Genomic DNA, 16,000 nt, shown 5'->3' on the forward strand with positions numbered 1-16,000 from the left:
TGAACTCTATAGCATCAATATCATATAAGCCCATTTACCACATTGAACAGGCTACCGTGGTGTAGCACAGTTACATGAGTGTAAAAAATAGTTAACACGAATTTACCTGGAGTACCTCTCCTCAAAAAAAGCACATCATCTATTGCTATCCTCATTCTATTTAATACACTGAATATGATAGGCTGTAAAAAAAAAGAAGAAATAAAACAAAGAATAATGTAAACCCCACAGAGCAGCTCCTTACCCTGAACTTTGGTAACAGGCTGAGGTCAGTTGGTGGAGGTCTGAAGTCGTTATTGTTAAGCAGGTGTGCTCCAGCTTATATATCCATGCTGCTCTAGTTGTTGTTGGATGATGAATCAAGAACGTCAGTCACACACAGTGATCCCAGACTACAGGATGCATCATCCCCCCCGCCTCCTCTCCTCCCACTCTTTGAAACCCCCTCATCGTTTTGAGAAAGGAGGTTTAGTTTGGGAGTTTTCCTGATGTCTGTCACGCAGCAGAGCAGTCCATCAGGAAGTCAATAACATACGGACAACTTTGAATTAGTGAACATGGGGAGACCCGCCACCCCAAGTAGGTGTGTCAGACTGTAGTGGGCGTCTTTTGATGAGCCTTTCATTAATCAGCCGGATTACAGGGGGAGAGGCAGAACTATTGCAAAAACCCTGGTGAATTCTCATCACCGGAAAACTACACTTTTGAAACTTTTTTTAATACGAATCTGCTCCAACTATTCTACATTCAGGTGCTCAGTGAACCTAATGTGAACCTAATGTCACTCTTTTATGATATTAAAGCTTCAAATATACTATATAGGACCTATAGTGTAGCTGCATGGGAATTAATATTACTGTCAAGCCCTTAGCATGTGCTGAGAGGTGACCGTGATGAATCACAAGTGAGAGGCCAAGGTGAGGAGAACTTCTCTGACAGAAATGTAGCAGGTGTAAAGTCGCCTCAGGGCCTAACGATGTCCGTAAAGGTCACAATACTGCGTCACGGTTCTGTTCAAAACGTATCCCTAAGATGAGCATAATTCATTTATTTCAACTACAATTTTTAGAGGGTTCTTTTGTAAACGTTCAAAGAATGCTTATTTGCAGAACCAAGTCAATGGATTCTGCAGATGTAGAGCTAAAATGAATAAGATAAGATGTAATTTACTGTCCTCCTGGGAAATTTGTCTTGGGCTCCAGGCCGCTGCATCCCACAACACTTGCCAGCATCACAATCCACATGCACGCATAGAACACATCATACACGCACCCATAAACATGCTTAACGAATAATAAAACCAGGTGTGAGCAACACAGATAATACATAATCTAATCAAGTCACAATGTATTAGTCCCCAATAACTTCATATCATACTTGTTGCTACTTCATAATTTGATGGAGGATGGAATGAATACATTATTTTTCTGAATGCCAATCTGCAGGCTAGTCAATGCCAGATTAGTCAATCAATCAACTGGTTAATCGACTGAATCACATGCGTTTTGATAATCAATTAGTCAAATGCCAAACATTCGATGGTTCCAAATCCTCAGATGTGAAAATGTGCTGATGTTCTTTTTCTTTTATGATAGTAAATTCAATATTTATGAGTTTTGGACTGGCAAAACAACCCGTCGAAAGTCATTACAGAACTAACATTTCATCGACTAATTGATTATTTGAAGAAACAAATCAACAAAATCAATCATTAATCTATAATGAAAACCAATGATTTGCAGCTCTACTGTAGGTTCATGTGACCCTTTCACTCTATAGTTGCAATGTACCATACAAAATTACACTAACATGTGATGTCAGTGTCCTTACAATGTGTATTTTAAGTGGATGAATCATTAGGATCCAGTTGGGATAAACCTTTCCCCTCTACAATCATGTACAACTATTAAATCACCGCCTGCATAAAGCATGTGACGTAAAAGGGTGTACGTATGTGTGTGACCGTGTGAGTGTATGTGCATGTACACCCTCCGGGCAGCACTTTGGTTCCCCTCCACACATTAGGGCAGCCATAATTTTAAAATGGGCTGAGATCAAATGGTATGATGCAGACACAAGCCCTTCCTGAGGGAGGGCATATGGCTGCAAATATGAGACGAACACTACCTGCGGATGTGTAATCACACCATAACATGGAAGAATCCCCAAATAATTAAGCTAATTTGATTTATGATAGAGAGCCTTTATTTGATAACGCAGCCATTCGTTGCTTCTTCGTATGCCCCCTTACAGGCAGGTGTGAACGATTTGGTCGTCCTTGTTTTGTGGGTAAAATGTGGCCTTTATGAGGCTACTCATGAATAGATTTCGAGACAAATAGATATTCAACATTGCAATGTATATTCTTTCATTCTAAACCTATTTTTAGGCATCTTCTAAAATCACCATATTTGGTTTAAAAATACACTGCTTAGGTCGTCATTTTCCTCGCTCAACATTGGTTCTGTTGTATCATAATGCCTTCTCTGACATGTGAGGCGATGATATCACGGTCTCATCAGCGCCTGATTGAATGGCTTAATCTCGTCTCGCTGTTTCTGTGAATGGAGGCGCAGGGGTTCATGGGGTATTGATTGAGAAAACCCTGCTTGCAGCATGATTAACAGCTTGAACCGGCCGAGCTGTGTGGTCTAAATCATTCCCCTTTCGTGCTACAGGATATTTTGTTAATTGCCTCGTAATTCGTGACCCACAGAGTGAGTGGGCAGGGACATACATTGACTAGGTTTGGTTGAGCCTCTGTCTTTAAAATGCTTTCAAATGGGAAGTCAGCAGTCAGCTGGGACATTTCTTTGACATGGGTTGGTGCAGGATTTCCTTCAGAACAAACGGCATTCAGATTGCAAGTTCAAACGTGAAACCCTTATAATGCCAAACAAACATCTCAGCGGTTAAAAGGTTAGAAAAGACATGAGGACATATTCAAGTTGAATCGAATGGGTCTCACCTGGATGGTCGTGACCACACCCACCTGCAGGGATGGAGTGATTGGGACAGTTTGACATGTCACAGTAGGAAAAGCACACTAAAGCACTAAATAGAGTAATCAATGATGGCTCAAATTCAGCTTTGGTTTTATTGTGCATGCCGGCTCACATATCATGGGACGCCTGAATAGAATGAAGCCATCGTTAATGTTTTCAGCAACACCTGTGCTTTCCCTACAGTCCCAGGTCAAATGATCTGCTTGTGACAAAACATGTATTCTATTCTAATGACCCTAATATGCCATAGCTTTGTGTCACAGATGACTTTGTTGCAAGGCAAACAAAAGAAACGGTGTGTGGGAATTATAAAGTAGAATCTTACACTGCACACAGGTGCTGTTAACACTGCGCATTAAACTGCTGTTGTGAGGAAGGACATATTTGATATACTGGTCATTTGTGGAAACAAAGAACATTATTTTAATTAAGTATAACTTCAAACAGCATATAAAGCACTTTGTTTTGTAATGGATACCAGATTTATATATACAGTATGTATATTTAATGAACATGTAGGCAGCAAACATAATGAATAGATAAATAGCACACAATGCAACACAATCTGTGTAGAGAGAAGGGAGATCATGAGACTTCCTTTACTTGAAGAAAAGCAATGCTACAATTTAAAAGTACTTACAAGTAAATGTCTTGAGTCTCAAAATGTTTACTTAGCAAAATGTATTCTAAGTATCAAAAGTAAAAACAGTCATTATACATAATGACCTCATTTACAATTATACTGCGGTATTATCATTACTGATGCATTAAAAAGCATTTTGAAATGTTGCAGGTTGAGATGGGACACATTTGAATGGCTTTATACTGCCAGATTGTTTATTCTATAAAACCAGACCATTTTTTACTAGCTGGTTGAATATTTTTGATGTAATTCCTAAAATGACAAAACACATAACAGCAGAATTAATATCAGGAAGAGAAGGGAGGACTTATAATGTTTTATATGAGATGTTCTGCTGCCCCTTTGTGGTAAAAATATATGCACACACACTTTATACTAAATAGCTTCTATTTCACTGCATGGGAAGCCAATATTGCATCCTTGAAATATAAGTAGCTGTAATTAGATCAAGGTTAGATTACGGAAGTGTAGTTTATGGATCTATATCAAAAATTCTACCAGTAGGATGTGACCAACGCCCGGGCTCTGGGATCAGATAGGATCAGATATGAAAAGGAGTTCTGTAATATGGCCTATAATCCCTGTGTGGTTACTAGAAACTCTGTTGGTGGACTTGGAATTACTTAAGGCAAGGTGCGGATTTAGGAAGTGACTTTTGTAGTTATAAGGAGTGTAAATGTACAGACTACATGCAGGTTTTTACCAATGGATCCAAAGATCCAATAACAGGAAACACGGGATCTGTATTTGCGGTTAGGCACAGAGTTTAAAACCAAAGTGTGTGTACTGTTTGGTTGTAGACATTTTGATGACTTTAGAATGAATTGAACAAATTAAACTGAACAAAGTTATAGTTGTTTGTGACTTAGACTCTGCTCAGTGCATCTTAAATCAGGTAGATCCTTCGCCAAGACTTACTCTTTGAAATAATGGCAACACATTCAAGAGTAATAAAAAACAAGGCAGAGTTACGTTTGTTTTGGTTCCTGCTCAAGTGGGCATTCTGGGTAATGAGAGTGCGAACAAGCTGTTAAAAAAGAAAACATAGACGTTCGTATCAAAAGGCATTGCCGGGAAGAACATCAATAAAGAGTGGCAACAGCACTGAGACCAGGCGATAAGGGGAAGAGATTTACTTTCAGTGCTAAGTAGAAAGTGTATTGTGATGATAAGAAACAGAAAAGAGGAGGTAATAGTGACTAGATTACGAACAGGACACGGTAATCTGAAAGGCACGTCATAGGGAAGCATCCAACCGGTCTTTGCGAACATTGGAGGTAAGCGGCCAGAAACAGAGGAATATTTGTACTTTTTTATTATTAAGTTGTTAGTTGCAGAAAAAGAAGGTTTCCTTTATTGTCCTTGTCATGGAGGGTGAAGGATGAAAAGCCTGAGGAAAGAAGCTGCTCTGAATTCAAGTGGCACTGCAGCTGATACATCTGTACCTCTTGCCAGACGGTATACAGGGTGGACTGACTGGGTGGGTGTATATCACTGATGCTATAGGTAGATGGGTACCAATGATGTTCTGGGTCGTTTTAATCACCCGTTGTAGAGCCCTCCTGTCCTGGCCCGTGCACATCCCATGCCAGTTTGTAATGTTTCCAGTCAGGAGCTTTCTGTTGCTCCTTAACAAGATCTTGGCCCAGGAATTTTTCACTCTTTAGTTTCCTCAAGAAATACAGCCGCTTTTGAGCTTCATCCAGATGGAGATGTGTGATGAACATGTCAGGTTTGTTTGGGATGCTGATTCCCAGGAACTTAAAAATGTTCACTTGCTCCTCCTCAGCACTACTGATGTAGACAGGGATGCGTGGAGGAAGAACATATTAGGGCTAACAAGAGCAGGATTAAAGAAAACAAAGGAGCGTGATGGAAATGAACAAGGCAGATGATATTAGGTCAGCTTCAAGTGGACAAACCGGACACTGTAGGAGTTAACTAAGTCCAGAAGATGGCAGCAATGCAAAACTACGGACGCCAGCTGTCCTTAAAACTCAGAGAAGAAGACAAACTGCCACGCATGCGCAATACGAAGTGAAAGCTGGATACACATCAACAACGTCAACAACATAGTCATCGTTACTATTGTCCATAACCTTGATGTCAGGAAGGGAATGGGATATTTCGAAGAGCACTGTTATTGCTTCACAACCAACAGGAAAGAGTAAATCTGCCTGAAACGACGCTTTAACGAAAACGGAAGAAGAGAGAAGTGAAACCTTTAGCTGGAGCTACACTTTCTGGAAGTCGCTCCAAACAGTTGACAGACGAAGCACTTGCTTCCTGTTGTCAGTGTGGCTGTTAAATACTCAGCGACGAGATGCAGTGTAAGAAACATTGTTAAAGGACACTTAAAGGTAAACAACCCACTGGACCCCGAGTATCTGTGTTCTTCATGAGTCTGCTGGCAGGATGTCGCTGAGTTCGGGCGGTTGGGCTCAAACCCCCGGCTACACACCGGACCAGTCCGCCGTCCTCCCCAGTCACTATGGGGCCTCGCAGTTGCAACTCGGCTGCCAAACCGTCCTCATGTCGGTGCGGGTGTCGGTGTGCCATTCCGGTATTCGGCCGCTGTGTCTTCCTGGAGCGGGTGATGAGTCACTCCGCCTGCAGCTGAGCATGGACCCGGGGAAATCCGGGGAATTCCGGCTGTCGCTCCAGGACAGCAGCGGGACTGGCCGGAGCGTGGTGAGTTCAAGTCCTGCTTGTTGTGATGCGTTTTGGGGATGCACGTTTATTTATGTACGTGTAAGCATAATATCAAATGACCCAATGTGGGTATTACTTTTCACTCTATTAGACATGGCCTCAAGATGGAGTAAAGACGTTTGTTGGCACATATTATGACGGTGTCTGAGTCACTGCCACACTGTGGCCACATTTTAGAAGGTCAGAGGTCAGGTGGAGCAGTTGGTAATCCAGCACTGCTGGAGACTGTAATAAGAGGCTATATGTCTACGCTTGACCTATCATTACAGGTTGTATATTAATACATCTTTTAACGGCCTGAGGAGGTTAAACTGTCCAGTATTACTCAGGAAAAAAAAGCTAAGAGTATTGAAAATCAGAAGATAACTGTTTTTTTTCTTCTTTATTACTTTATTAATAATCCCCTCAGATTTAGTTTCTGACGCCTTGCAGGGCTCCCGATCCTCAGGTTAGAAAGCACTGGCACAGAGGACAAGCTTTCAGGCCACTGTGTTTGCAAGCACCCATCCTTTTTGAGGAGTCTGGGGATGCTAGTGTGCAGCTGAACCCTGCTCTTAGTAGAAAATGCAAAGAAATAGACACGCTATGCATTGTCAAGCCTGAAATCAACTAGTCTTTGAATATTGACTGCTTCTGAATATTATATACAGAGCCTTTATCTGTGTAAGTTATAGCAATTATTTAAAAAGTCTTATTATACAGCGAGTCTCAGTCTCAGTGTATGAGGTAAACCAAGCTTAAACTGATGCAGTGTAATGCAACAGTTCTCCAATAAGTCCTGCATTCATCAAAACCTCTTCTCCTGTATTCTCCCTCCCTGTCCCTCCTCTCCCAGACCATCGCTGAGTTTGATTTGAGGACCGTAAAATATGAGGTGAAGTCACCAAAGTGCCACGAGCTGAGTTTGGCGGCGCCTCCACATGATCGCATCAGCTTCAACTTCCGCTGTGACAAGGAGGCCCAGGAGTGGGCTACGGTGGTGACTTCTTCACTGAGAGAAGCACACAGAGGTCAGTCGCCCTCACTGGTTGTTTTTTTTTAGATAACAACCACAGCGAGAAGGGGAGGCGGGGGGGTGAGAAATGTAAGTCATACCTTGTAACAGGATCCTTTGAGCCTTTTCAAACCTAAACAGTACAATGGTGCAGTACAAGATCCCTGCTGTGTGTGATTTGGTGGAGTTCATTTGCCCTTTAGTGAACTTAATTGAGCTTGACGAATCAAGCTGGTTATGCATTTTTTGAACAAAAGAGCTTTTCTTTGCTCATATTTTGGCTTCGAGGGGAATTTCAAAAACTTCTTCTGTGCTTACTTGCACAATATGCCGTTGTTTACTCACGTACATGCATGTGAATGATAAAGTAAGAGTAAAGAAAGTAAAAAAGCAATATGTTATTGTGGAATGATAAGATCTGTGTTATGGATGATTTTTTTCAAGTTAGCAACAATAGCTGTAACACAATTTCCGGCCCATATTTTTCAACCAACTTAGCATACAATGATAAATAACCATCCAAGATCAGAACAAAGTATTCACCTTGCTCTTTAAGCTCCTGTCTGTTGTACTATAAAGAGTCTCTGTTAAGATGAATGTTTCCATTCCTGTGTAGATGAAGAGTTAAAGATTTCCGTCCACAGCGGCAGACAGTAGGGCAGGCCTTTAGTAGACTGTGGAGACGTTGATCTGTGTTTTTTTTTCTTGGGTTTTATTTCTTTATCAAAGTGCTTTGCTCTGGTTTTCCACATTCCGCAGTCGCCCCTCAAGATGTTGATCCACAGCGCTCCCTAGACGTTCTCCATCGTCAGAACACAGTGGCCCTGCAACTAACAGGTATGAACGCTAAACATCTTCCTTACAATATGGAATATTGCCAGATGTTTTTATAGATGTGATGTAACTAATTCACTGACTCCCTCACTCGTTTTATTCATTCATTCATTCATTGAATCATTTTTAGCCCTCTAGTGGCTGTTTGGAGGTATGGCAACATCCTCTGCACACACTTGCCCGTATGTTCACCCATGTGGGCTTGTCGGTGTTTCCTTGTGTGTGTTTGTGTGTGTGTGTGTGTGTGTGTGTCCATCTGTAGAGGATACCTGCATAGAGCTGACCAGAGCCATAGAAGCAGGCGACATGCAGTCTGCTTCTGACTTTGCTGCCACACTCGCCCGACAACATGCCGCGCTCAAGATTCAGCCCTCTGCCAGAGACTATGAAGACACTGAAATCAAGTAGGAGCATCGCCATTATTAATTATCGTTTCAAAAACAGGATTGATGGTCGATAAATGTTACATTTTACATTTCAAAATGTGGTATAAAGTAGATCCTGAGACACAGTTTAGACGGCGTGGCTAATGGCTTGTTTGGTTTTATCTAACAGCTTGGCTGTTGCAGTTGAGGATTCGTCTTCGTCCTGTTGTGTCACTGTGAAAGTCTCCCCGCATATGACTACCGCAGCACTAAAACAGCAGGTTAGTCTGAAGAATGCTTCTCTTCTTCATTTGTGTCCTGAAAGAATCCTGTCCATTTTATTTATATAGCTCAAAACCACAAGTCAAAAAAGAAAGAACCCCTATCAGTCCATCGAAAAGGTTAACATTTATTTTTTCCTTCTTTGGTTTTTCTACCACCTCAGATGTTTCTCGAGTATGGCTTTCACCCGCGGGTGCAGCGCTGGGTGATTGGCCAGTGTCTGTGCACCGACCAGCGCTCTCTGGCTTCATATGGGGTTCGTCAGGACGGTGACACGTCCTTCTTGTACCTCCTGTCAGCCCGTCACGCTCGCTTGACCCGCCATGTCCTGCAGCAGGACCAGGAGAGTGCCCTCCTCCTCAGTCCTCCATCCCTGTCTCTCCCCACTCCTCCCCTCTCTGCTACCTCTGCAAACGGCCCCTCATCCCTGGACCGCAGGCCTTACGCCACCCTGCCGCCTAGACTCCATACCAGCACCAACACTGGTGAGTGAGAGCATTAGCGTGTGGCTTTGTGGCCGGTATCGGAAACCATTTTCTTTAACTTTCCAATGGCATTGAGCACACATGAGCTGATACCTGCGTATTTAGTGCATTAAGGGGGCTGGAGTGGAAAATCAGATGCTGCAACAACTGCAGCATCTGATTTGCGTTTAAACTACAATGTGGTCCAATGTATTGTTAAAACCCATATACCCTTCTAGCATGACTAACTAACTAAAAACTAAACTAACAAACTAAAGAAGGTCAATAGGACAGACTGTACCTCAGACAAAGAGTTGTTTTAGATCAAAGGATACATACATAGAGGCACAAATCATTCATAAGCTAAATGGATGCACATATTGTCACTGGTTGCTTATTAGCTTTTATTTGCTTTTTATTTGACTTTTTCCTCAATAAATGTTGCAGGTGGCTCACAGAGAGGAAACATCAGTGAGATCAGAGATCTCATCAACCTAGAGATGCCTCAACTCAATGAAGCACTGAGCCCCAGCACAGCTTCCACCCAGGTAATATACAGCCATTATGGTGGAAGACAGAACTTGCATGTAGTGCTGTTTCTCTCGTGTTAAAACGTACTCTTTGCTGAACTACTCTGTGCCTTTTAGGGTTGGTCGTGCCCTTCTTGCACTTACATTAACAAACCAACGCGGCCGGGCTGTGAGATCTGCAGCACGAACCGCCCAGACAGCTACGTCGTCCCCGGGGGATACCGACCAGATGCACTGGAACTCAGACGGATCCAGCAGGAGAAGGAGGCGATCAGACAGTACCAGCAGGTATGAAAAACTCACTCGCATCTGCACCGTCGAGCCTACCGTGCACCCAAAGTCTTACATACACAATCATACCCCTGTATGTATGAACCAACATCTTCTTTCATACTTAGAGTAAAACCTTATTGTGGGTCAAATACTATTTAGTAAAAAAAAGCTGCGAGGCAACACAGGGCTCCAAATGTGACAAACTACTAAGGAGGGGAAGAATTAAATTGATTCAAAGTCGACATTTCTATTCAAATTGGCAGGCCCTCTCAGGTTGACTCTCTTCTCTTCTGTCTCTGTTTTTTTGAAGGAGAAAGGGAGAAGAGAGGTGCTGAGGAGTGCTGAGGCTCAAAACAACTCCCTCCTGTATAACCTGGACCAGGACTACTGAACACACACAGACAGGGGCACACATACACATACACATGTTTATTTATGTGTCCTTCACAGACAGTTTGAACTTGTAGCATCGTTTCCGTTACACTCATCAGACACTCGCTTTTAGGTCACATAAGAAATAATCATGTGCAGGCCTATGTCTATACGTCTATGTGCTTGAATTGAAAGCATATGGTTCTGTTATTTCTACCCTGAAGTTGAATGTAGGTTATGGGGCTCATTTAAGATGCACAGATACCACCAAAGCCTATTTAAGGCTTATTTCAGCCTAATCTTGGTAAAATAAGTAAACCAGGTGGTGACACAGGTGCCTCCCTGGCTCCAGTGTTTTGAATGTTCATGAGATTTTACAGTAACTGTATGAACAGATGATTTCATATTTTATTAAAATGCGGCAACTCTGTTCTGGTGAAAAGTAGGACCTGACGGATAATTGCTTTTTTTTAAACATAAACACTTTTTGGAGCCTTAATCACAAAGCAAGCTCAGCTTAGTCTGACTCTCTTGGGGTTACCTGGCCTCACTACTTCTAATGTCTTTTGTCCCCGTCAGGGTCCCGTAGGAATGTTAACTCTGAACTTCCTGTGAGCTGGTCCAGGGTCAGGCTGTTTACAGGTGTTGGTCTGCTCCTCTGAAGTTAACCCGCTCTGGAGCTTAGTGAAGCCCAAAGATATCTGGCTAACCTCGCTTCGTAGGGTACAAGCCCCTGGCAAATAAATTAATCAAAGTCTAGGGAAAGGGTTATGAAAGTCAGCGCCTTATATTAATAATCATGATCACTGTTGACTCTCAGCAATATGTGGGCTTTTTAATGAACTCTTAAAGATCCGAGTATGCCACTAAGTTGAATGTATTAGCCTGATTGTTAACTTTGCACTGTTAATTGTATATACTCTGTGAAACAGATTGAAATAAAATGTTTATACACAATGTGTGTGTCTGCATGTGTAAATGAGCCTACAATACTTCAATTGTCTGCATTGCCAATGTCCTTGTGCCCCTATGATGATTTAAAAACTGAAGGGAACTAGTTTACAGACCATTGGTTTAACCCTCTCAACAACACCACCCCCTGTGCCAGGCAAAGGAAGAGGAGCGCAGGGAGAATTTTGCCCGGCTAGTGATGATGGACAGCCAGGACCTGCTGCCTAACCCAGAGTCTGTGGACTGTAGGATCTGCTACGTGGACCTAAAGCCGAGAGAGGGTGTCCTGCTGAGGGAGTGTCTCCACTGCTTCTGCAGGTAAGATTCAGGAAGAGGAGGATATAAAGAAATAGAACAAATAGTGGGTTTTTTTTAGCTTGATTTAATATCCTAAATGTTTCTCGCTGTGTCTGCGTGTTTGTGTGTGTGTGTGTGTGTGTGTGTGTGTGTGTGTGTCTGCACAGAGAGTGCTTACGTTCAGTCATCATGCTGAGTGAGGAGCCGGAGGTGGCCTGTCCCTACAGAGACGACACGTATTCCTGTGCCTGCTCCCTGCAGGAGAGGGAGATCAGGGCTGTGAGTTACACCAAGTATTTGCTCTCTTACAGAAGAGACAGTGTCTTAATGGCTGGCATACCAGCCGGTAGTATTTTCACAAAGCATCAGACTATGTAAATCAATCTTAATGTGCGTTGTCTTTTAATTAAGCGCGCTGCTTTCATTCAAACACTGTCCCTACCAGCCAAGAAGCTGGAGCTACTGCTCTGCTACTTGTTTTCAGCCCAGACTTTGACCTTTCTCCCCCGTGGACTGATTTCAGCTGCTATGAAGCAAGAGTTAGCCAACCTCCCCAGATACTGTAGATGTTAAACTATCAAACGTGTGCATTGTGTACTACACGTGACTTGAGTTAAAAGTAAAATGGAAACCCTCCTCTCCAGAATTCATAACATTTAATTGCTGTTGTGTTCACCTGAACCCCGACTGTAACTTGTGAGGAGTATTATTAGTAATATTCACTCGTCCTCCTTAACTTCTTTCCCTTTCTCCTTCACAGTTGGTGCCAGCAGAGGAGTATGAGCGCTGGCTGCAAAGAGGTCTGTCAGTGGCAGAGTCTCGATGTGAGGGCAGCTACCACTGTGCCACCCCAGACTGTCCGGGCTGGTGTGTGTACGAGGACACGGTCAATGTCTTCCACTGCCCCGTCTGCAGGAAACACAACTGCCTGATTTGCAAGGTATGAAGTATATACAGTATATATATATATATATACACACAAATAACACATGCGATTGTGCATTAAATGTAAATATGAATAAACACACAATCAGGGTAAATATTATGATGTGCACACATCAATTACTCAGAGATAATTAACTTTGAAAGAAGCAAGTGACACAAGAGTCCCACGTTTTTAGTTGTTCTTGTCCCCTCAAGCTAACTTCTGACAGAAATGTGTCTATCTTTATACATCAGAGACTTTTCACTGAGGTTTCTTTTTCTGTCCCCGTTTCTATTTTTCTTCTCTCCTCAGTCTATCCACGAGGGAATGAACTGTAAGCAATACCAGGACGATCTTGCAGTCCGCGCTATAAATGACTCCGCTGCCAGGAGGACGACACATCTACTCAAGGCGAGCTGAATCCTCCTGAATCTGCAGTAAAGGGGGGAAAAAGAGACCTCCTCTGAGCTGTCTATCACTGTTTTTGCTATTCCATGAATAGTATTAGATGATTTTATCAATGGCATAGCCAATCCATGTGTACGTGCAGAGATTCTGCTACAACCCGTAGATAGATTGGCTTTGTGTTTTACGTGCTGACAGCTCAAATGAAATCTGACACTCATTTTCTTTCTTTTAGACTCTTGTGCAGTCAGGCGAGGCAATGCACTGTCCCCAGTGTGGCATCATTGTGCAGAAGAGAGACGGATGTGATTGGCTGCGCTGCACTGTCTGTCACACTGAGATCTGCTGGGTAACAAGAGGACCCCGCTGGGGACCTACGGTAAGAAATGCTTCCTTCCTTTCCTCATGGATTTGTAAATATGATTTATGAGCCACATTGTGTTGGTGGTCTACATCTGTGGACTGGAAGTCTAATTCATAAACCTTGGTTTGATTAGTCTCTAAAAAGAATACATTTCAGTAAGTCATAAAGGCAACGTGTCATAAAACCAAAATACAGCCAAAACATGGTTGCTAAAATAACACGGGTTTCATTGAAGTAAGTTGAAGGTTTGATAACTCTTCTAATAATTCTGATCCTTTCCAAGGGTCCTGGAGACACCAGCGGAGGATGTCGCTGCAACGTCAACAATCAGAAATGCCATCCTAAATGCCAAAACTGCCACTGAGGATCTCAAGAGCGGTCCTATTGTAAAAGGGAATGAAAGACTCAACGTAAAATAAACTATCCTCTAGAAAATAAGATGGATGTTTAGGTCAAAAACTGCGGGATTGTTACATACAATGCATCCTCCTTGTTATAACTGGAAGCATTCTCAATTTCCTCTCAGCTAATTTCTAACCATCACTTGTTTCCCCTTGGCTTTTCAGTGCAGTCAGAATAACAAACTGTATTATATTGACTATGTTGACATGCGGTTGTGTAAATTTAGACAAGGCAGTATAAATTAAATTACCACTTCTGGCTGTTATGAAGATATGGTTGTTTACAAGTCCGCAGGGAAGGAATTTTAACTTCACAATGATTGCACTGCAAAAATAGCAATACAGGTGTGTTGTTTTCTGTTTTGGTAGTTACATACCGGATTGCACGTGGCCTTATTCTTGTGCACAAAAGCTGTAGCAGAGTGTTTATGTTGACGTTTTTTTCTATGTTGTTTTCTCGATATGCAATTTTCCACATAGAGATCAATCAAAAAAAAGTGTTTGGAGTTCTATATGGTTCTATTTTGTCTGTGTGATAGTCTGACTGCATGTATGCCTTACCTACCAAAGAGGTTTGAAATGTGTCGCACATGTTGTTTAACCACCTGACTTTGCTGTTTGCATTGACTCGCATGCTTCTGTATTTGACGAGCGCTGCGGAGGTCACTGAGGTACTGCTGGCCGGCTGTGTAGCAGAGTGTATTGATTAATAGTCAAATGTTAATTTGGAATACTTGAATACTTTCTGAGAAGGCACATGTGAACACATTTTGTCAATAAGCTCATGTTCCTGTGAAGGAGCTCATGATGCATATGGTGATATCAGTATCAGTATTTGTTATAAGAAAGCTTTGTACCCATTATAAAATGTTCTAATTCATTGATGCATGAATTTGATATTCTAATTCTTAAGTGGGAACTCAACAATGTACTCTGTACCACCTTAACCAGGATAAGAGCATGTCGGCTCAGCAACTGCACTCTCCGTTACCCACCAGACTGTTCCCTGGACTACACTACTGCCCCGCACTGACACGCCACGAATACGTCTGCACTGTTACTTGTGTTAGAATATCAGCTCTGTGTTGCTGATGTACTGTTGTGCCTTAATTATCAATAAATACCACTTAACCTCACAGACTTCTTTCTTCTTCACTTTACTTAGATGCAACAACTTTTAAGACAACAAAAAAAACAATTAAAGGATTTTTTTAATCCATAAAAATGTGTGATTACTGGCATGTAGAGAAGGTCAAAGGTTAAAGAATACTTTTCCCATGTTTTAATCTAAAGACCCCTTATATTTAGTTCTGTTTTTCTTCAGGAAGACTTTTTATCAGCATTTAAGTTACAATATGACAGAGTTCTTATTCTTCTTGATTTTGAAATTCACATTTGTTGCCCTTCTTCTTCCTTTTTACTTCTGATCAATCTTCCTTATTGCTGTAATTCTGTACATTTTGACTAAGAATTGCCTTTTGATGTTCAGGTGGCTAAAGTGGTGAAGTCCTACTTTATCCAACTGACTTTGTATGGAAAGGTGCTATTTAAATATAGTGTCTACCATTCCCACCCTGACCTCAAATTGTCTATAGCTACAAAGACTGAGTTAATTTATCATAATGAGAGCACGACTTTCTTCAGTCATTGTCAGTCTGTACTACCAGTGCATCGTCAACAGGTGTCAGAGTCGCTGTGTGGGCACGTGGGCGTGTGGACAGCGTGTGCACAGGGAGGTCTTCTTGATAAAATAAAACTATAGCCTCTGCAATATTTGTGATTAGGGACCTTCACGTGTAAATGCCTCTCTGTTACATAATTTAGGAGCAGACAGGTAAATGCTGTGCGGCTCCCTGCCTGCATAACACCGGCTCCTCGCAGAGGGGCGGAGTTTAAACCCCCGTCAGCAGCACGTAGCGGTAGCTCCGATTTGCTAATGTGTTTCCTGTTGTAACGAGACCGTCATAGAGCCGAGGGGAGGAGAATCGGAGAGTTAACAGATTATCATAGCTTGATACTCTGTCAGTGCAGCGGCGGCGTATAGGTGAGTATTGATGTCGTTCACCGTCCGATCGTTCAAATCTTCAGCTTTGTAGCTTCGAATTCGTTTTGTGCACGCTCCCCGTGCACGCAGACGGTGAATGGGCTGCAGACACATCGTGCATGTTGACCCTGCCAAGTCT

At 42.3% G+C, this 16,000-nt stretch overlaps 1 protein-coding gene across 1 annotated transcript; it reads left to right on the plus strand.

Annotated features, from left to right (window-relative positions):
• The first annotated feature begins 5,527 nt into the window (after positions 1-5,527).
• shrprbck1r (sharpin and rbck1 related) lies at positions 5,528-14,953 on the plus strand. Its single transcript, XM_079181844.1, has 14 exons — positions 5,528-6,339; positions 7,196-7,370; positions 8,114-8,191; positions 8,451-8,592; positions 8,744-8,834; positions 8,999-9,320; positions 9,747-9,847; positions 9,947-10,117; positions 11,583-11,743; positions 11,890-12,001; positions 12,483-12,662; positions 12,960-13,058; positions 13,288-13,431; positions 13,700-14,953. The coding sequence occupies exons 1-14, from the start codon at positions 6,064-6,066 to the stop codon at positions 13,778-13,780; spliced, it is 2,133 nt and encodes a 710-aa protein (XP_079037970.1). The 5' UTR covers positions 5,528-6,063; the 3' UTR covers positions 13,781-14,953.
• Positions 14,954-16,000: the final 1,047 nt, after the last annotated feature.

The sequence above is a fragment of the Pholis gunnellus genome (assembly GCF_910591455.1).
Source record: "Pholis gunnellus genome assembly, chromosome: 20".
NCBI lineage: Eukaryota > Metazoa > Chordata > Actinopteri > Perciformes > Pholidae > Pholis > Pholis gunnellus.

Bases quoted from the DNA above. Each gene is read 5' to 3' on its own strand.
- shrprbck1r (XM_079181844.1), top strand. From the start codon at position 6,064: ATGTCGCTGAGTTCGGGCGGTTGGGCTCAAACCCCCGGCTACACACCG. The intron at 9,848-9,946 runs GTAATATACAGC...TGTGCCTTTTAG, and splicing joins CCAGCACAGCTTCCACCCAG to GGTTGGTCGTGCCCTTCTTG. The intron at 11,744-11,889 runs GTAAGATTCAGG...GTGTCTGCACAG, and splicing joins TGTCTCCACTGCTTCTGCAG to AGAGTGCTTACGTTCAGTCA.